Source organism: Triturus cristatus, chromosome 5_2, assembly GCF_964204655.1.
Source record: "Triturus cristatus chromosome 5_2, aTriCri1.1, whole genome shotgun sequence".
NCBI classification, from domain to species: Eukaryota; Metazoa; Chordata; class Amphibia; order Caudata; family Salamandridae; genus Triturus; species Triturus cristatus.
Window position 1 is genome coordinate 138618699 of NC_140588.1, and position 22030 is coordinate 138640728.

Sequence of the window (22030 nt, forward strand, 5' to 3'; positions counted from 1 at the left end):
TGTTTTTAACCTGCTATTTGTCCCAATAGTCCTCAAACAGTTGTTGTAGTCGATTCCAGTTAAACAGATCTTCCTATAATCTTTCATATGACATTCGTCACTGTTGTGATACTGGAATGTGTTGCGATGTTGTTGTCCATCCATTAATATTGTTCTAACTAAAATATGTTATTTTTTTTTAAAAGACCAGATGTTTCACTATGGATTTTAAAAGCAGTTAGTATAGGGAAGAAATCATTGAAAAGAAATTGAAATTAAAAATTAAACATTGAGGCATGGATCTCGAAAATATTTACTCTTCCACCACTACAGAGGAAGGCACTTTCTCACTTACAGGAAAGGAAAAAAATAAAATACACACTGGGGAAAAAACCTAGATCTGTGACAGAATATGAAGGGCGTGCATGTTTTAGTGTGTATCTCTTTCTTGCAGTTTGCCTCCTGCTTCATGATTTGCTTATGTTTCATTTTATGAGTTGGCTTATAGAATGCATATCTTTTTTAGTGTTAGGAATTGATAGCTCATTCTTGGTTTTGAAGGCAGCATTAAGCATGGTTATAAATGGGCATGCAACAACATATAATTAGTTATGATTTCTTCTTTGTTCTATTTAAAAAAATATAGGGGAGATGCATGCTAGTTGTTTAAACTGAAGGTCAACGAATAAAGAGTATTTAATGCATCATTTGTTTTCTCTCTACAAGCTGAGGAATGGTGCCCCACTTACTAAGCTTCCCAGTGATAGACTAAAAGCAGTCATTCCACCATTTCTTCCTCCTTCAAATTTTGAACTGTGGAATTCGGATCAGTCTCGAATGAGTAAAGGAGACCAGATGGAGCCAAGTAGGCAGCCGATGCCCCAAAGACCTGGGAAGAACACCTTTAACAGCAGTGGAAACTCTGACATAGTAAGTGGCCATTCTGTAAAGTGCAATGTGTTTACTCTCGCCAAGTAAGATCAGACTGATTGTAGCTCAAAAAAGAGTGCTGGTGGGAAGTGACTGACAATCAATATATTTAGGTACTTCTTCAGTAAGTATTCTGCATGCACCACTAGTCACTCCTTCCATACTTGCAAGGAGTTTTTAGAACACATTTTAAACGATCTACAGGCTGCAAAAACATGATTGTTTGGATATGTAGGAGTTATTGAGGTAAGTTGGACTCGTATAAAAAAGGATTTGTGGAGTATAGTTACAAAATTGTGGAATGTTTACAAGAAGGTTGTCTACTTGGTTAGCTATGGTGTAGTTATCAAGCTTTCAAGAATCCAACTGAGCAAAATAATAGAAAGTGAGAACAACATCTGTGTAATGTAATAGAATGTATAATAGACATTTCACCTCCACAACAAAAATCCTAACCCCAGAACAAAAGCTAAAGAATGGTTTATGTGCAAATCCAACCTGAGAAGCAGTTACAGACATGCTGAGTAATTCCATTAATTAAAGTCATTGTCACTTTAAATGTAACATTGGCAACCAAAGACTGGCATACATCAAATATGTCCAAGACATGTTATGACATTAGTGGTTCATCTTCATTTTCTAATTCAATATTGGAACTTGGCCTCAACAGTAAGTCTCAAGAACATATTTGGAGTTAGACGGTCTGAAGAGATTGTAGTCCATATTAGTGTTGTGAGGTTAAGTTTACCAAAAAGCTCAAAGAATATGTGGCTACCAGGACTTTGTCTGTGCAATGTCCAAAGCATGCTCTTTAAGTTTCTGTTTCTTCTTCAGTGCTTCACCTTACCTTTGGTCTTGCCTTCCTAGACTCTGGAGCCTTAACTATTTTCCCTGGGCCTTGCCATAATAATCTGCGGGAATTTACATATACTAGTCCTGGGTTTGTTTAGGGGACTAGTTCTGGGTCATCATGCCTCAGAAGATAATTAGTGGGATGCAGTCCTCAGGGTGTTTTGCATGCACCAACCAAAGGAGAATCTGAATTTATTCACTTGGGCTTATTCACGGTTTTCCTCCTAGTATTGGCCTTCACACTGGGCTCTACTTGATGCTCTTGTTTTTCTCTCAGTTTCCTGTAAGTTATGTCCTGCACACCAGACCCCCCCCCCCCTCTTAAGTTCCTCCACAGCTGATATTTCCATTAATTCATTTACCTCCAAGCCTTTCCTGCAACACAATGGCCTTCAACAGATTCCTTTTCTGGCTTTTGCAGCAAGAAGAACTGAACCTTGCTCCTCATCTGGTTTCACGCTCTTTGTGTTTTTTTTCTGCGACTGAGCAATACAGTCCTTCAGTAGTTTATGGACACCTCTTTTTTAAAAGTAGTCTAATTCTACTTTGTGAGACTTACTCCTGTGCTCTTGGGATTTTTCTTTACTGGATCATGCCGAAGGCACTTCATGGCCCCTGTGCAGGGTCTGACTTGAAGCACTCACCATAGCTTTACATGACACTTGGATCATAATTGGCCTTTTCTCGGATATTCACTGAACCAGTACAGGTTCTTTCTTTTGCTTACCATGTTTCACCCTTTGGGTCACCAATGTATGCTTTGGTGGTGTAGGCTGGAGTGCGGTCTTGTGCTGGGAGCTTTCAGAGATGCACTTCCGTACCCTACTGTGTACCCCATTCTGGTTCCTGCCTCTGGACCCTCTTGTAAAATCTTTACCAAGATGACTTTGATTGCAGTGGCCTTACTTCTCAGAACTCCTCCTCTGTCTCTCCAAGAAGCTTGGTTCTGGATCTTTCCATTGCTAAGAGTTCCGTGCCGCCCACTCTTTTATTGCCACAGAGAGCAAGGTGTAGTGTCCTCAAAGATATGAATAAGTAGGAGGCAGGTCAAGTAGTTAAGCAAGTGGATTTATTGGCACCTCATCCACCAACAGCTCATCTCCAACTCCCACTTACAGAACCCCCACGATAGCCCTTCTGATTCCACACTGGAATCCATGCCACATTCTGACCTTCTTAGGTCATAGACCAATCAGCTCCACAGTACATTGCCACACATCTTCCCCCTCAACAATAATAATAACAAAATTGCAAATGGTAATAAACAAAAGAAAGTATCACACAAAATCAAGAAAGAGAGTAACATGTTACTAAAATGAACAGAAAAAACTTCACAGTGAAACATTAACATGTGACCTATGCATATGCAAATGGGCCTCCCCACACTCAACAGAACCAACCTATGACCTAACATAGTCCTTCATATACAGAGGAAGTCTGCGCACCCTTTGACTTCTTTCCCGATGCCCCTCAAGACCCCAGGCAAATTAGAACCAGAGGACAAAGGAACAGAGGACCCAGGACTGGAGATTAACCTGTCGCTTTCTGCTTGACCAACAGAAACAACAGGATTAACCACTACAACACGACTCTTGTTCCAAATCCTGCCATCACTTGTTTTAACAGCGTTGTTGAACACCTTAACCACAGGTCTTACATTAGTATATTTCGACCAAGGTTGACACCCCACAGGAGCTCTTATCTTAACCAAATCCCCAACCTTCACCACCTGAAATTGGGCACCTTTCTTATCATCAACATAACATTTCCTCAAAGACTGCTTCTCTATCTCTCTATCCCTCCACCTCCCTACCTGATTATCAACAAAACCTTTGTTTAACCTCATCCAACCAGGACACAACAAAGTATTAGGTACTCTCCCTTTAAATAACTCAAAAGGAGATCTCCCAGTAGTTGAATGAGGGGACACACGGTAAGCCAAAATTCTATCTTGAAGAGATTCCTTCCAATTCAACCCACTAGCTCTTGCCAACTGAATACTCTCCTTAAGAGTCTTGTTGACCCTTTCTATTGCACCATTAGCTTCGGGATGATATATGGCACACCTTTTATGTTGAATACCGCACCTCACCATAAAATCTTTGAACTCACCAGAGGTAAACTGAGGCCCATTGTCCGAAAGAATACTGTTAGGAAAACTTTCTCTGTTGAAAATCTCTTGCAAAAACCTGATGACACACACCGTAGACACATCCCTAACAGCACCTACCTCAACCCACCTAGAGTATAAATCCAGAACCACTATTAGATATGGAGTGTCACAAACCCCATGCAAAGGACCAACAATGTCAATAGAAACCTCATCCCAAGGATGATCAGGTAACTTCCTGCACACCATTGGGGTTTGTTTAGTCTTCAAAATTTTATCACTAGCACAGCATTCAGGACATTCTCGAACCAACCTCTCTATCTCCATATCCATGCCAGGCCACCAAAACTGCAACCTCAACAGTTCCTTAGTCTTGACAATCCCAAGATGACCAATATGGGCAAAATTGAGCAATTTCTCTCTAATACCCAACGGCGGAACCAACCTCATGCCCCTCGAAAGTAAGCCGTCCACCACAGAAAGCTCATCAGAAACTAAACTCCACGGTTTCTCCAACCGTTTACCTTCCCTCAACATCACCATCACTCTTGAAATTTCATCATCCTTTTTGATCTCCGTATTCCAATCCTCTTGGGTGACAGTACCATCCGTGATTTCACAGACATTAACCACCTCATTATCTTCCTCACCATCCTCCTCATTGCTCCCTTTAAGATCAACCAACCTAGAAAGACAGTCAGCAGACCTATTGACCACACCTGGAATGTAATCAACTTCAAAATTAAATTCTTGTAAAGAAATAATCCATTTCCTTATTCTAGAAGAAATGGAGTCCAGACCTTTCTTAGAAAACACCTCCTTTAAGGGCTTATGGTCCGACAAAACACAGACCTTTACACCCCACACCAGATTTTTAAACTTCCTTAAAGCCCAAAATATAGCTAGGGACTCTTTCTCTATAACTGAATAACCCCTTTCAGACCCTCTTAGGCACCTTGAAGCACAAGCAATCAAGCAATCCACTCCATCCTTCTTTTGAAGCAGCACTGCCCCCAACCCTTTTTCACTAGCATCTGTCATAATAACCGTCGGATCACTAGGCACAAACGCATGAAGAGCTGGCGCTTTACTCAACTCCTTCTTGATCAAAATGAACTCCTCCTCGCACTCACTTGACCACAAAAACTCCGCATTTTTTACAGTCAATTTCCTCAAAGCATGAGTCTTACTTGCATAACCAGGGATAAACTTACCGTAAAACTCTACCATACCAAGAAAAGAAAGCAATTCTTCCTTGTTAACCGGCACAGAAACATTCATGATGGATTCTACCAACTCCTTCTTGGGAAAAATTCCATGTCCAGTTATACAATGTCCAAGATAATTCACCTCCTGCAACCCAAATTTACACTTATCTTTCCTAAGAGTAAGACCCGCTTCCCTTAGGCGTTGCAAGACAGCCAAAACCCGACAATCATGCTCTTGTAAGGTGTTTCCAAAAATCAAAAGGTCATCCTGATAGCATTTAACTCCACTAAGACCTCTGATAATGTGTGACATAATTCGTTGAAACACCGAAGCCGCCGACACAAGCCCGAACGGCATCCTACAAAATTTAAAAGTACCCATAGGAGTAACAAAAGCCGTGAGATCCTGGGAGGAATCATCTAACACAACTTGATGGTACGCCGAGGCCAGATCAAGAGTTGAAAAGAATTTCGCCCCACCCAACGTACCAACCATCTCATCAATGTTCGGTAAGGGAAACTTATCCACTATGACTTCTTTGTTCAATGCCCTCAAGTCAATGCAAAGTCGAATTTCGCCAGTGGCCTTCTTGGCCACGACTATCGGAGCCAACCACTCTGTGGCCTCAACCGGTACAATTATGCCTGCTTTCACCAATTTATCTATCTCCTTCTGAACACCAGCTTGTTCATTCAACGGAATTCTCCTTACTTTTGCCACTACAGGTACCGCTCCTACTCTCACTTTGATGTGGTGTTTGTATCCCTTAAGACACCCCAAAGTATCCTTAAATATGTCAGCAAACTGTTCTACAAACTTGAGAGAGGTATCCCCAACCGCTTGTACCTGTACCTGTGGAGAGGCATTTGGGTTTAACCATACCCCCAATAGACGTTGATGAGGCCAACCCATAAGAGAATCACCCCGCTTAGCAACATATATCTTCCCCGCGATCATCTTCCCACAAAGTTCAATGGTGGCCACAAAATATCCAGACATTTTTATAGGTAAACCACCATACCCCATGGGAGAAAGGTCATTCTTGAAATATTTTACCTTATTGACAAAATGTTGCATAAAAACATCCTCTCCAATAATTGTCAGGTGCGAACAGGAATCAAACTTAAAATTAAGGGGTACCCCTTCTATATCCACCACATGAGAAGGGTGATCACTTATACTTGCATCAACTTGAAATGTGACAACCTTTACTTCAGGCTGATTCCTTGCAGTTACACTGTTATCTTTATTGCCTTTACCCTTGCAACATTTAGCGAAATGCCCTTTCCGACCACACATGTTGCAGATGGCTCTCAGTCCCGGACAATAAGGTGAGTTAGCAAAATGTCCAAAACGTCCACACCTAAAACACACAGGTTTTCCTCCAACAGGAGAACTGATTACATTGCTATGCATAGATATACTAGTATCTTTACCCTTAACCTCCCTCTTTTGTACTTGACATACCACTTCTTCTATTTTATTTTCAACCACAGTACTTTTACTCTTTTCTTCACTTTTACACTTTTCTTCATTCAACTCGTCCACACACTTCCTCATGTGCTCAACTTGCTTGGCAATAGTAATAACCTCCTCAAGTGGAGGTTCATCCTTCAACCAGAGTTCTTTCCTGATATCATCATGCGCACACCTCAACACAAACTGATCCCTAATCCTCTCCTCCACAGCAGAACCAAATTTGCAAGAAGAAGCAAGCTTCCTCAGAGCCGAAACATACTCCTCAACCGACTCCTCTTTCTTCTGCCCCCTTAGACCAAAATGATACCTCTCCATTATCGTGCTCAGCCTTGGGAGGTAATGACGGTCCAATTGTTCAATACATATTTCATACTCATTGAGGTTCCTTTGTTCGGAAGCACTTAACTCAGGTAAATGTTCTAGAACCTCTTGACCTTCACCCCCAAGGCAATGCAACAATAACGAATGCTTGCGTTCGGCACTGAGATTCGTGCCACAAACCCTCGCATAATTCGTAAAAATCTTTTTCCATTTCTGCCATTTTACATTCGGCTCACCTGGACTAGTTAGAAAAAACGGAGGTTGAGTTACATTCTGCATGACAACAAACTCTTTTAAATCTTAAATTTTAAAAATGAACATCAAATCAGAACACTCTAATAATAGGAAGAGAGAATGAAAAAATAAAATAAAAAGAAAAAAAAAAAAAAAATTCTTCTCTTTTTTTTTTTAAATAAGCGACCAGTTCCCCCTTTGGTAGCACTAACCCATCCAAAATTTCCATAAAATGTTTAAAAGTATGAATACTATGCAGATTCCCACAGGTTCCAAGAGAAATGAGCACAAAGTTCTTCCTTTTCCAAACACGGTGTTTCCTCACAAGTGCATTGTAATCTTCCCAACGACTCAATATGGCCCCCAACGAGGTTCTCATTGGCTACATCCAAGCCTCCAACTGGGAATTACTTGTACATGCGCAGAAGCCTCGCGTCTCAAATGGCCCCCAACGAGGTTCTCATTGGCTACATCCAAGCCTCCATCTGGAAATTACTGGTACATGCGCAGAAGCCTCGCGTCTCCCTTGTTAACTCTCGCGCTCACTGCCATGAAAGACGAAGCAAATGACGGAGCGTAGAAGCGTCGCGTCTCCCTTGGTAACGCTCGCGCTCACGGCCTTGAACAACGATGCATTACGGAGCACAGAAGCCTCGCGTCTCCCTTGGCAACTCCCTTGCAAGCACGCAGAAGCCTCGCGCTCACGGCCTTGAAAGTTAATCCAAGAAACAGAGCGGTCACGCGCACTCGATACCACCAGCTGTTCTCCTCCTGCCGAAAAATCCTCTCCACGAAGAAATTCGCTGTGTCGTACCCGGAGCAACGCCACTCAGATAGGCCTCCAACTGCGCCTCCTCACGACCAGAGATGATGAGAAACAGCTCCAGAATCCACGCAGACACCTTCTAGAGGTTAGTGCCCAGTCGATGTTGAGGTGCCTTTACTCCCGCTCGTCGCCAAATAAATGTAGTGTCCTCAAAGATATGAATAAGTAGGAGGCAGGTCAAGTAGTTAAGCAAGTGGATTTATTGGCACCTCATCCACCAACAGCTCATCTCCAACTCCCACTTACAGAACCCCCACGATAGCCCTTCTGATTCCACACTGGAATCCATGCCACATTCTGACCTTCTTAGGTCATAGACCAATCAGCTCCACAGTACATTGCCACACAAGGGGACATGTTTCTCTTCAAACACACTCATGGAATTTCTCACCAGTGTGAATCTAGTGGTGTCATCTGAATGTGGACTCTCTCAAGTGCTCTCTGGTTGGATCCCCAATGTCTGTGTGTGTCTTTGTTGAGTCCTGGCTTCATTAAGAGATCTGTGCCAGTCACCACCTTCCCTGGTTCCCGTTTTGCTCTGTTTGTTGTTTGCTGTCTGGTAATATTCCTTGGTTAACTAGTAAATATTATGAAATGTAGTATACTACTTCAGGTACTGGGTTGGAGAAAGCCCTGATTCTTTTTTTACCAGACATGCTTGTCTGTCTTCTCTAAAGTAATGTTAATATGGCTCCTACTACCTCTTTACACTTCTGGGAGCGGACATCAAGATAAGAGGTACCTGGATCTTACTCAGTGGCTCTTCATCACTCAAATTGTGCCTTAGCAGGATCCCTTTAGGGACACTTACCGTGCTTGTTGGAGCTAGGATTATACTGTTCAGATGCATATGTGCTGGGTTAGATATCCATTTGATCAATTGGTGTTCATTTTAGCCTCCCACCCCTCAATGAAGAGATAGGTGTTGTCTAGCCACCTCCTGGGTGGTTGAAGATTTGAATACTGGAACATATCAAAACTTTCACCAAGATCGTCAAGCAGCTAATCTTCTATCCTAAAAAGCTCTGAAAATAATCTTGTTTGGAGGCAAGAGAATGTAAAAGAGACTTAACTGCCTATCAACATGTGAACATGAGACTGAGGGAATTATTGCGTTTTTAGACCCTGGAGTAAGGTCTGTTAGGTTAGCATATCTGGTCCACTAATCAAGCTGCCATCAAATTGTTTACGCTACAAAAGGGGGTGGTGATGGACGGAGCATCAGAACCAATCAAACACTCACACCCAGTCAACAGATCTGGATTTGATCCATCACCGTTCTTTAGCCCACTCTGCCACCCCAGTTCAGACATGGCCATATGCAAATCAGTCTGACCCTGTGCCTCATGGGAACAGTCCAGCCCGAACTGCCAAGCCATGCCTTCCCTGGACCGGAAACAAACTTCCTAGGACCGGTTTCTGGCATTTCAGCCGTCTTCAGCCAGGCTTGCTTGAATCCAGTGGCAAAGTGAGCAAGGGACTCACTTCTGAGCATACCCTGCCAACTTATGGCGGACAAAGCGCTACAAAAGGGGGTGGTGATGGACGGAGCATCAGAACCAATCAAACACTCACACCCAGTCAACAGATCTGAATTTGATCCATCACCGTTCTTTAGCTCACTCTGCCACCCCAGTTCAGACATGGCCATATGCAAATCAGTCTGACCCTGTGCCTCATGGGAACAGTCCAGCCCGAACTGCCAAGCCATGCCTTCCCTGGAACGGAAACAAGCTTCCTAGGACCGGTTTCTGGCATTTCAGCCGTCTTCAGCCAGGCTTGCTTGAATTCAGTGGCAAAGTGAGCAAGGGACTCACGTCTGAGCATACCCTGCCAACTTATGGCGGACATCCATCACCACCCCCTTTTGTACCGCTTTGTTCGCCATAAGTTGGCAGGGTATGCTCAGACGTGAGTCCCTTGCTCACTTTGCCACTGAATTCAAGCAAGCCTGGCTGAAGACGGCTGAAATGCCAGAAACCGGTCCTAGGAAGCTTGTTTCCGTTCCAGGGAAGGCATGGCTTGGCAGTTCGGGCTGGACTGTTCCCATGAGGCACAGGGTCAGACTGATTTGCATATGGCCATGTCTGAACTGGGGTGGCAGAGTGAGCTAAAGAACGGTGATGGATAAAATCCAGATCTGTTGACTGGGTGTGAGTGTTTGATTGGTTCTGATGCTCCGTCCATCACCACCCCCTTTTGTAGCGCTTTGTCCGCCATAAGTTGGCAGGGTATGCTCAGACGTGAGTCCCTTGCTCACTTTGCCACTGGATTCAAGCAAGCCTGGCTGAAGACGGCTGAAATGCCAGAAACCGGTCCTAGGAAGCTTGTTTCCGGTCCAGGGAAGGCATGGCTTGGCAGTTCGGGCTGGACTGTTCCCATGAGGCACAGGGTCAGACTGATTTGCATATGGCCATGTCTGAACTGGGGTGGCAGAGTGGGCTAAAGAACGGTGATGGATCAAATCCAGATCTGTTGACTGGGTGTGAGTGTTTGATTGGTTCTGATGCTCCGTCCATCACCACCCCCTTTTGTAGCGCTTTGTCCGCCATAAGTTGGCAGGGTATGCTCAGACGTGAGTCCCTTGCTCACTTTGCCACTGGATTCAAGCAAGCCTGGCTGAAGACGGCTGAAATGCCAGAAACCGGTCCTAGGAAGCTTGTTTCCGGTCCAGGGAAGGCATGGCTTGGCAGTTCGGGCTGGACTGTTCCCATGAGGCACAGGGTCAGACTGATTTGCATATGGCCATGTCTGAACTGGGGTGGCAGAGTGGGCTAAAGAACGGTGATGGATCAAATCCAGATCTGTTGACTGGGTGTGAGTGTTTGATTGGTTCTGATGCTCCGTCCATCACCACCCCCTTTTGTAGCGCTTTGTCCGCCATAAGTTGGCAGGGTATGCTCAGACGTGAGTCCCTTGCTCACTTTGCCACTGGATTCAAGCAAGCCTGGCTGAAGACGGCTGAAATGCCAGAAACCGGTCCTAGGAAGCTTGTTTCCGTTCCAGGGAAGGCATGGCTTGGCAGTTCGGGCTGGACTGTTCCCATGAGGCACAGGGTCAGACTGATTTGCATATGGCAATGTCTGAACTGGGGTGGCAGAGTGGGCAAAAGAACGGTGATGGATAAAACCCAGATCTGTTGACTGGGTGTGAGTGTTTGATTGGTTCTGATGCTCCGTCCATCACCACCCCCTTTTGTACCGCTTTGTTCGCCATAAGTTGGCAGGGTATGCTCAGACGTGAGTCCCTTGCTCACTTTGCCACTGGATTCAAGCAATCCTGGCTGAAGACGGCTGAAATGCCAGAAACCGGTCCTAGGAAGCTTGTTTCCGTTCCAGGGAAGGCATGGCTTGGCAGTTCGGGCTGGACTGTTCCCATGAGGCACAGGGTCAGACTGATTTGCATATGGCAATGTCTGAACTGGGGTGGCAGAGTGGGCAAAAGAACGGTGATGGATAAAACCCAGATCTGTTGACTGGGTGTGAGTGTTTGATTGGTTCTGATGCTCCGTCCATCACCACCCCCTTTTGTACCACTTTGTTCGCCATAAGTTGGCAGGGTATGCTCAGACGTGAGTCCCTTGCTCACTTTGCCACTGGATTCAAGCAATCCTGGCTGAAGACGGCTGAAATGCCAGAAACCGGTCCTAGGAAGCTTGTTTCCGTTCCAGGGAAGGCATGGCTTGGCAGTTCGGGCTGGACTGTTCCCATGAGGCACAGGGTCAGACTGATTTGCATATGGCAATGTCTGAACTGGGGTGGCAGAGTGGGCAAAAGAACGGTGATGGATAAAACCCAGATCTGTTGACTGGGTGTGAGTGTTTGATTGGTTCTGATGCTCCGTCCATCACCACCCCCTTTTGTACCGCTTTGTTCGCCATAAGTTGGCAGGGTATGCTCAGACGTAAGTCCCTTGCTCACTTTGCCACTGGATTCAAGCAATCCTGGCTGAAGACGGCTGAAATGCCAGAAACCGGTTCTAGATAGCTTGTTTCCGTTCCAGGGAAGGCATGGCTTGGCAGTTCGGGCTGGACTGTTCCCATGAGGCACATGGTCAGACTGATTTGCATATGGCAATGTCTGAACTGGGGTGGCAGAGTGGGCAAAAGAACGGTGATGGATAAAACCCAGATCTGTTGACTGGGTGTGAGTGTTTGATTGGTTCTGATGCTCCGTCCATCACCACCCCCTTTTGTACCGCTTTGTTCATCAAATTGTTTACTGCTTGGGAAATATTTCTCCTGATCTCTTTGCTTTGTTCTTCTCGTCAGATCAGAGCAGGATTATTTTGTGTGTTAGGAGTTCATCTTTAGGGTGGCATGCTCAGACACTCCTCTTTCTCAGCATGCTCAGCTCAGAAGAAAATAACAACCCTCTGGGCTCGCCACAGTCTACTGGCCTAGGCTTAAACAAAGTTAATGTCTGAGGGCATGACTACACTTTCGACAGACCTCCTGCGATCTCTTGATTTGCACCCTAGTTACCAGTCTTTGTCGCTTCCCTCCTGAAACCAGGCAAAGACCTTTATTCCCCTCTTCAGAAGGCAGAGGAGGGTAGACATGCTTTACGTCTTGTCCAGGGGTATTGCTGTGTCACTCCCTTTTCTATAGCTAACATTTGGTCCACCTCCAAAATGTGGGAGCATGTTTATTTACTTCCATTCCTGTTGGATGAATCTCCGTACAGACCTCTAATTTGTGACTCCTATGGTGTTGTCGTCCTCTCCTTCTCTTGAGCATGAAAGCATGTGTAGGAAGCTGGATTTCTGTTGCAATAACTCCCCCTCTTTTTGCCAGACTACTGATGCACTTTGACTTGATGTGCCCTGGGTCCCTGCCAATCAGGTTTCCAGGGCCTGTGTTCTTTCCCAAAACTGTACCTTGTGTACCCCCTATTGGCACCTCTGTGGCCACCTGTCAGTCCCTTGTAAAAGGTACCATGGGTACCAAGGCACTGTGGACAGGGAAGGCTTCTAAGGGCTGCAGCACTTATTGTGCCACCCTTAGAGGCCCTGTACCTTTACACACACACTGCCATTGCAGGCTGCGTGTTTTAGTGCAGAACAAAGTGAAGAGTCGACATGGCACACATCCCTGTGTACTACTCTTGCCCATATGGTGCAATAATACTTGGAAAAAGTTCAATCACAAATTCAATATTTGAACATTTTATGCCTAATGCATTAGTCAATGTATGTACAGTGCAACCATGTGCTTAATACTATTAATAACTTGAGAAAAAACAACAGTAATCATGTACTTGTTGACACTTCACATGTGTCATCTGTGCTGTATAGTATTTTTATTGCTTCCTTGGACATTATGCCTTCAACATGAGGTTTTTTCTGTGCCTGGGTCTCAACACGCTGCATCCTGCCGCCCTATTGCCGCTGAGGATGTTCTAAAAGTGCATCCTCGACCCTGGGGGAACGCTGGTTCTAACCCCAGAATACCAACTCCCGTAAATAAGTACTTATCTGCAAACCGTTGACTTCATTTACTTCGATAGGTTTACATTGACTGTTTTTCCTTGAAAATTGTTCGAAGTGTGGAGTTGGTTTGTATGAAACACTGGAAAAACTGCAAATATACAAAAACTGATTCACTTACCGTTTCTCTAGGAAATATCCCAGTTGTGATATGTAGGCAGATCACACTGAGTAGAAAAAGTAACTTAAAAAGTAATCTAAAAAGTAACATACAAATTAATCTGTAAAATAACTGAAAAGTAATTCCGAAATATTGACTTACCTGTAATTCAACCAACTGCATTTGAACCTGTGTTCAACTGTAAAACATTGTATAATACTTTGCAGAGTATTATTTCACTTACCTCCACCATGCTTGGCTTGGTTCTAGAAATAAAATAACTTAATAATATTTTTGATACAAACAAATTGGGCTGAGTTCAGTCTTTGAGTGTGTGACATAATTTGCTTCCTGAGTGTGTACAACAAATGCTTAATACTACCCTCTGATAAAGCCTTACTGCTCGCCCACAGTACCACAAAAAGAGAGTAAGGTGCTATCTACTTTTACCTCTGCCTACCTCTGGGGTTCCACTGGACTCTGTGCACACTATACCACATTTTGGTATAGTATATACAGATCCAGTTTCCTACAGCATGAAAAGACAAGCATTTGCAATGCAATAGGTCTCGCATTTACTAGAGTTTGAGCTATTGGCATTGTAAACAACAATGCCTTTTTTTTTTTTTTTTAAACAGATAAATAAAAGGCATTGTCATTTACAATGCCAATAGCATGAACTCTCGCAAACATGAGACCTATTGCATTGAAAATGCATTAGGAGAGAGCGTGTCCTGCCTTTTCCTGCCGGCAAGAGCAGGCAGGACAAAGCTCTTTGAGTGAATAGTGCTCGGAGGCTGTAATTAAAGCCTACCGAGCAACAACACTCGTATCAGGGGATGTCCTCATGGGAGCTTACTAAACGAGAAAAGGTGGTACTAAGGAGGGACTATTAAGCCTATTTACTAATGGAAAGCCACAGTGTACAACGGACAGTGACACAAGCCAATGAAAAAACTGCACGTGTGAGCATTTTAAGGGAAGTATGAACCAAGACCACCCTCCTCCCCATACGTGCTTGTAAGGGGACGTTTGCACAGAGCATAACATATATGCTTTCTGCCCGTGGCTGATTGTTATTCTTCCCTCATGCCGAGTCACTGAGTTCAGCACTCGGTTCAGCTCTTTATGCCGCCGGTCACTTACTAAAAGTCTGCAACTTTGTTCACCTCATCATCCCCACCGGTGCTGGCTGACTGCCTCTGTCTTTTGCGGTGCCCCTTCCCTGTCCTCTCCGGCATACTCCAGGCTACCAGACGTCCCACTGTAATCGCGTCACAGGTCACGGCCGCAGTGCCATAGTGCTTTGTCCTGTCACTCGGCCTCCTCCAATAGCGAATACTGAAAGAGGAGAGGCCTGAGCAAATATAAAGGCCATGTTGTAACGTGTGCCTACCGGTCCGAGGTAATAAATGCCCCCTCACACAAGAGGATAAATGAACAAGTCATAAATTAAATTAAAAACGAACATGAGAAAAGTAGAAAATGCTAAATATAAATGTTTAAATAATATTTAGTTAAAAAAAACGGCACTTTTGGGAATACTTCGTAAGATGTTTTTCAATACAAACAAATACCAAGAGAGATGCCAGCCCTGCTCCCAAGGTATGATCCGCAGCAGCACCCTCTGCGAGGGGGCGTGGAGAGCTGATAATACTTCTAATAGTGAAGGTACAATGCAGAGATCGCAGCACAGCCTTAGCAGTGGGATAGCAGCCTTGATAACATCGGAGCAGCCCCTGCGCCCGGCCTCAAAACAGTAGAGTCAACTCAAGAATGCAGATTTACTTGCATCCCGCGAGTGATGTGCGCAGCTGTGAAAAAAACAAACCGCAACCTCGGAGAGCTGGTGGAGCAGGCAAGCACAGCACCGGGAGACGCAATATAAATAAAACAACAGCTAGTATCAAATTATACAAAAGCCCAATGTAACTGATTGGTCCAAAAAGTCAAACATCATGTGTACTGCAAGGGGGCGTGGAGAGCTGATAATACCTCTAATAGTGAAGGTACAATGCAGAGATCGCAGCACAGCCTTAGCAGTGGGATAGCAGTCTTGATAACATCGGAGCAGCCCCTGCGCCCGGCCTCAAAACAGTAATGTCAACTCAAGAATGCAGATTTACGTGCATCCCGCGAGTGATGTGCGCAGCTGGGAAAAAAACAAACCGCAACCTCGGAGAGCTGGTGGAGCAGGCAAGCACAGCACCGGGAGACCGCAATATAAATAAAACAACAGCTAGTATCAAATTATACAAAAGCCCAACGTAACTGATTGGTCCAAAAAGTCAAACATCATGTGTACATGAAGACTCAATATAAACAAGACCAGCCCGGCGGAGCGTGGCGCGCGCGCTTGGCGGGGGAGCGCATTCCAGGCGGGGGAGCGGACCCTTTGAAGTGCGATGCCAAACAGATTGCATGGCGGCACGATGCGCGTGATTATGCGCGTGCTCGCCATGCAATCCGCTTTTCGGAGCACTTTTGGGAGCCCCGTACAATAGTCTCGCTTTGCGATCGCTTACGCGATAGCAAGGCGAGACCTAAAAAATTAGGGATCCCCAAACATCTGGAGTTACCTAGTGGAAGTCCCTGGGGGGATTCATAGAAGGCCTCTGGTTCCTGGCAAGCATGTTTCCAGTGAAATAGAGAAAAGGTCCCAGAATTAGAAAAACTGGTGAACATCGCAAACACAGGTTCTGTGGTTATTTCCCAATCTTAGGGGAGATCTTACAAAAGTTGTTTTATATGCGTTTGTTTTGAGAAAGTTCAGACCCAACAGAAGGATTTATGTTGGGCAGGAGCACATTGAAGAATGCCTGTCAACAAACATTGGCCATGCCCCTGTCTAGGTACGTTCTTTACTCTGATGTTCAGCGATAACGTTTTAAAACCTATATTTTCTCTCCTAGACATCAGTCAGCCGTGGTGCTAGATCGGTCAAATTTCCAAGCATGACCAGGAGTCCCACCAACACTTCAAATTCAGGGAATTTTAACCAGTCGCCACACTCTTCAGGTGGATCAAATAGTGTTGCAGCTGTGAACCGGCATGGTGGAGATCCACTTAACCGCTCAGGTACAGATATTTAATCAAATAATGCATTTATAATTTACTGTTAATCATTTTTATAAATTTTTTATCATAATACAAGAAGAGGCGAGTATACCAACCTAACGAACCCTCCCCCAATATCAACAAACTCCCACCCACCCCATCATCTCCACCCCTGTGGCCAGCGATTATATATCCATCTGCCTTCATTTGATTAGATGAACAGAAGAGATTCTCATTGTCAACTCTTCTGTCTGTGGTTTCAGTGTCTATCAGTCTAAGGACTCTCTGATGTTTGGAGCAGGCTGAGACAGTCTTGAGAGAAGATTTGTGTTAGTGAATCCCATAGCTTCCGGAGTTGTTTATACTTGTCTTTTATTTCATACGCTTACGTCTCCATCTCCATCAGATGCCACAATGTCTGCACCTACATTTTTGAGTACCGAGGCTTCTGTTTTCTCAGTAGACCGAGAAAGGAGATTGTTTAACAGATAGATCCTCTCTGAGGGTGCTCTCAAACAGAAAGTAAGAAGGGAACCTAGGGACGGTCCGACCCAGTGGTCCCATGAATGCTCAGCCTCATGCATGAGAACCTCATGTTATGTTCATAAGATTTGTAGAGCGCATGACTGCCCCAGATACGGGGCTTCCAAGCGATGGACCCAGTAATCTGGGAAAAGCAACAGGAAGGACAAAGAAGCTACTGAGAGATCTGCGTAGAAAACAGCCATGTTTTAAGTATTTTTCTGAAGCAAATATGGCTCTGGATAATCCTTGGATCATGAGGCATGGTGTTCCAAAGGACAGGCGCCAACAACCAAAAGAAGCGACCACCCAATTTCTTTCTCTTAAATCGGAGGACCACTGTCAGATTGAGTTCTGCAGAGCGAAGAACTCTGGTAGGAAAATAGGGCATCATGAGTACTGAGAGGATGGAGACTCCTGAGAAGTTCATAATTTTTTGGGTTGCTACTGAGAGCTTTAAACTGGATGCGCTTCTCAATAAGCAACCAGTGGCGCTTCAGAAGGAGTACCCAAGTGGGACACAACTTAGGAAGACCAAAAAGAAGTTGGACTGCAGCATTCTGGACTGATTTTAGCCTCTTCAGAATTAATTTCTTACAACCCAAATACAAGATTTTGCAATAATCAAGACATGACAGGATGAGGGATTGAATAATCACCTGTCGAATGTGGGATTGAAAAAAAACCTATGATAGGTTTGAATCCTCTGAGGAGACCAAAGCAGGGGCCTGAAAGAGTTATCACTTGAGTCTCAAAGAAAAGGGAGTCATCAAGCCCAGATGCCTACGTTTTTGAAAGATGATTTGGGTGGGGAGGAGTCCCCAAAGCCTCCGGCCACCAGTGATAACCCCACCTCTGGGTGACTTGCCAAACAACAAAATCTCAGTTTTATTGGAGTTAAGTTTAAGATAGTTGTCATCCATCCAGGTGGCCATTGCCAGCATACACCCCAATACGTATTCAGATGTGGGCATCCCTACGGGACATGGTACAGTATACCCTGTTGCCGGCACACCCTCCTGCTAAGCTAAGATCGGTTTGTGTCAATTTAAAAAAAAATTTAAAGGACCTATTTCCCTTCTGAGTGCCTCACAACGTTATTTGTTAACCTCATTTAATTCCATTGATCTGTATCTAAAGAAATCTGTAGTTCTCTCTCACCTTTGTTTCTGGAAGGAAAATTTTCTTTCTGCCCTTGTGTCGACCTAGATCTTACATATCAGGGAAATGGCCCACTGTGTACCCTAATGTATTAAAGACAATAGGACATTTGCTTTACATCCTTTCCATGCTATGTCTATTGTATGTAGAAAAGTCTTTGTAGGCTCACTTGTCTCTCCACGATATGAATGATATTTGGCATTAAGCTTCCAAGTCTAGATGCCCGTATTTTAGTATATGTTTTTACATCTAAGTTAAGAAATAAAAAAAACAGTAGGACAGGCACTTGGTACCTTGCCAAGTTTACTGATCAGCTTCCATTATGGTCTGGGTAAGGGCTGCTAATGCATAGCACTAGTCAGAGTCTCAAGTAGGAGCTGTACTTATGTTTTTTTAGAAAATGACCTGGTGTTTATTTTTACTTGAGGCCTTGTATAGCACTCAGAACTTTTTCCTTTGTTATTGGGCAATCTCATTCCTCTCTGGCTTCAGCCGATATAATGGGCAAATGATCTCTTTTAAATATTGTTCCCTGATATCTTCACTGGGATTTGCAGTGTATAGTAAGTTGTGGAATGAGTGGAAACAGTCTCATCTGTGGTTGCTATTTGATTCAAAGTGGCTCTTCGTAAAATATCTTCTCGATTGCTGGGCCTCAAACTTAGCCGCCAGTAGATGTCCCACTTTATTCCTTCTCAAGTGAGATTTGGCTTTCAAATGGTTTATCAATCAATGGGTCCTATCTAGTTCCAGAGCTCTTATTTGTCCCCTCAGCACTGGTATCTAGCACCAAGTTTTTGGGAGTTTGTAGATTTAGGCTCGCTTTTAGCCTGTTATAATCTCTGCTGCAGAATATTTGCAATTTCCTATCATTGCTTGGGTCTAACTACTTCTGCCGTAAAGTTGCCCTCATCAATAGATTTCTAAAGGTCCCTCTTGGTGGCCAGGCTGACTTGTTCTCCTCTCTTGTTTTAGAGGTAGCCTTTAATACAAAAGGCTCTGGGTACCTGATCTTTTATTATAACTTCGTTGAGCTTCCTATGGCCTATTTTTGTCCATGGTCGGTAAGGGTAATAGACCATGATCAAACTCTTACTCCATCTTTAAGAGTCAATTGTCGGCTAGTACGTCATCGAATTTACCATAAATTTTGTGTGCTGCACAATGATGTGAGAAATGTATTGAATGGGTGTCTGTATCTCCAGACGTCTATCAGCTTCATGTCCTCAAGCCATTGTCTTCAATCTGCAGAGATTGGCGCTGAGGCCTTCGCCACCCCCAATTCATATCTGTGTTTTATTCATTCCTTGGGATATTACCATGTTAAGGCCACCCTTCCCCACCAACCTTAGGAGAGGGCGAGTTGCTTTGGATTCAAATTTCAAAACCTACTTTCAATGTATCTGTTCCTATTATGTGTAAATCCTATTCTGTTTCAGAAACTTTTCTAGATCCCTAGGTTATGAAATTTATGAATTAAGGTGGATACCTGTGTTGAGCGCTTCCCCCTTGCACCCATTCACCATGGGAAGACCAATCTCCAGCAAAAGAGAATTCTCATTTGTCGTTCTCCCCAGGCTCTCCCCCCACCCTGAACCAGGCTGTTTATCTTCTGTTCAACAAGGTTGCATCCAGGATGCATCCTGAGCCCACTTCGGGTATCACAGTAGCTTCCAGCCTTCGTTTTTAGAGTTCTGTAGGTTTGCATCTGGTGGCTTAATGGCTTTTTGAAGACATTCTAGACCCTCATGTTCATCCATCAAGATCTCCTTTTTCCTTGGTGATCCATTGCGGCGCTTATGGTACACTGTGCTTCTGCAGGTATCTGTGAAGGGGTGGCGAGTCAAGACTGGTCTGTTCCTCTCTGGTTGCTCCTATGAGTCCATGTCCAATCATAAAATGTCACATGCTTCTGTTGGTGGATTTTGTAGGCTGTTTTGTCTTTCCATATGAAAGTAATACCGATTGGGTGACCCCAGTGATACGTCATTCTTATTCAGGAGAGCTATATCTTTTTGGCAGTTGCGCCTCTTTTGGAACATAAAGAATGGCATGTCTTGGAACAGGAAAGAGTTGTTTGACACTTTGCATTGCAGTATTTCATCTTTGTCTTCATACGAGACATATCTGAGGGTATTGTTTGCATGTATTGTCTAAGTACCGGTCCGAGTACTCTAATGATGTTAATCAAATTGTGACATTGGTATTCTAACAGGGCTTCAAAGAAATTTGGAATGTGTCACATGATCTCTTTGCCTTCCTTTCCCTGTGTGGCTCCTCAAATGCGACTGTTATTCCTCCTGAGTGGTTGTCCAAGTCCTAATGTTTTTCATGCCGTATGACATTTTTTGGCACATGCATCAACGTAGGCTTTTGCAATTCCTTAATTGCGATTATCAAGGATTCGCAATTAAGGAATTGCAAAAGACTATGCATGTAGGAATCGCTATACAAATAGAGATTCCTACACATTCCTTAATTGCGACTCGCAAATTGCGAGTCGCAATTAAGGAATGCCGTCCCATTCATACCTATGGGCCAAGAGGCCCATAGGAATGAATTGGAGATTGCATGAGCAATTTGCGAGTACCAGCAGGTACTCGCAAATTGTTCATGCAATTTCAAGGGTGCAAGGGTGTCAAAATGAAACCCTTTTGCACCCCTGAAATTGATCTGTGCACATATGTTGCACACACACATGCCCTAAGGGCATGTGTGTGCGCAACATAAAACTTTGAAAAATGCACAAAAGTGCATTTTTCAAAGTTTTTGCAAATTACCATGAAGTTCAACTTCATGGTAATTTGCTCCCCCTATTAGCGAAATCGCTATTTTTTTTTACTTTAATGCATTGCATTTAAGGAATCTCAATTTGGGATTCTTTAAATGCAATCGCAATTTAAGTTATCGCAATTTAGAGATTCCTTAAATTGCAATTTTTGCATTTGGGATAATGCATCCCAAATGCAAAAATAACGGTCGCAAAGGGGCAGATTCTGAGAATCTGCCCGGTTGCGACCGGTTTTTCCTTTGATACATGTGCCTGTTTGTTCCTCTGTGTGCTCCTGGGAATATACATTGTTTCCCAAATATGTGATGCCTTTGTTTACTCGTTTAAGTTCTGTTTAAGTTCCTTAATCACCTCTCCAGTATTACCCTTAACTTTTATTCAAATACTCCCTAATTGAGCTTCTGGTGATCCTCTTGTCATCTGCCTGATGGGATTGTGGTTCCTTGTCTATTTTTCCCCTTACTTTTCTCCCAGATCTTTTGCCCTCTTGGGCCTCCTTGTGGTGGCTTGTCTCTGATGATCGGTTTACATTTCGTTCTACCTTTCATGTTCAGTATTTTGCAAATAATGTTATTTTCTGGTGGTAAGTGTTGCTTGTCTTGAGATGCGTGACTCTGATTCTTCCCTGAGCCATCTGTATTTCCTACAGTGATTCCCTGAGTGATTGTCTTTTTTATGTGGGTAATTTAAGCTGCTGATTGTTGGGTACACTTGCCCATCAGGCATATCTTCCATGCTCATTGCATACTTCCTTTGGTAGTGTTTGTCCTCTCACCGAGGGCACTTGTGGGGACTTCCGTTGCAAAACTGTGGAGGGAAGCTGTCAATTTAGGGCCATATTCCGGTCTGCTCCTTCCAAAGGCTTACTTGATGACTTAGTAGCTGGAGGTCCTTCTTACACAGTTATTCTTAGTCTATGGCCCTGTAGTCCCCATCCCACCTGTTATGCTTCAGTCTCTTCGTTTTGGGGAT

The 22030-nt window shown here is 44.0% G+C and overlaps 1 protein-coding gene across 3 annotated transcripts in view; it reads left to right on the forward strand.

Moving 5' to 3' along the window:
* ANKS6 (ankyrin repeat and sterile alpha motif domain containing 6) overlaps positions 1 to 22030 on the forward strand; it is a 357792-nt gene that overhangs the window by 165485 nt on the left and 170277 nt on the right. For all 3 annotated transcript variants that reach the window (XM_085606907.1, XM_085606906.1, XM_085606908.1), the window contains exons 9-10: positions 706 to 909; positions 16440 to 16605. In XM_085606907.1, coding sequence (XP_085463033.1) covers positions 706 to 909; positions 16440 to 16605 — 370 coding nt within the window. The remainder of the gene's footprint in view (positions 1 to 705; positions 910 to 16439; positions 16606 to 22030) is intronic.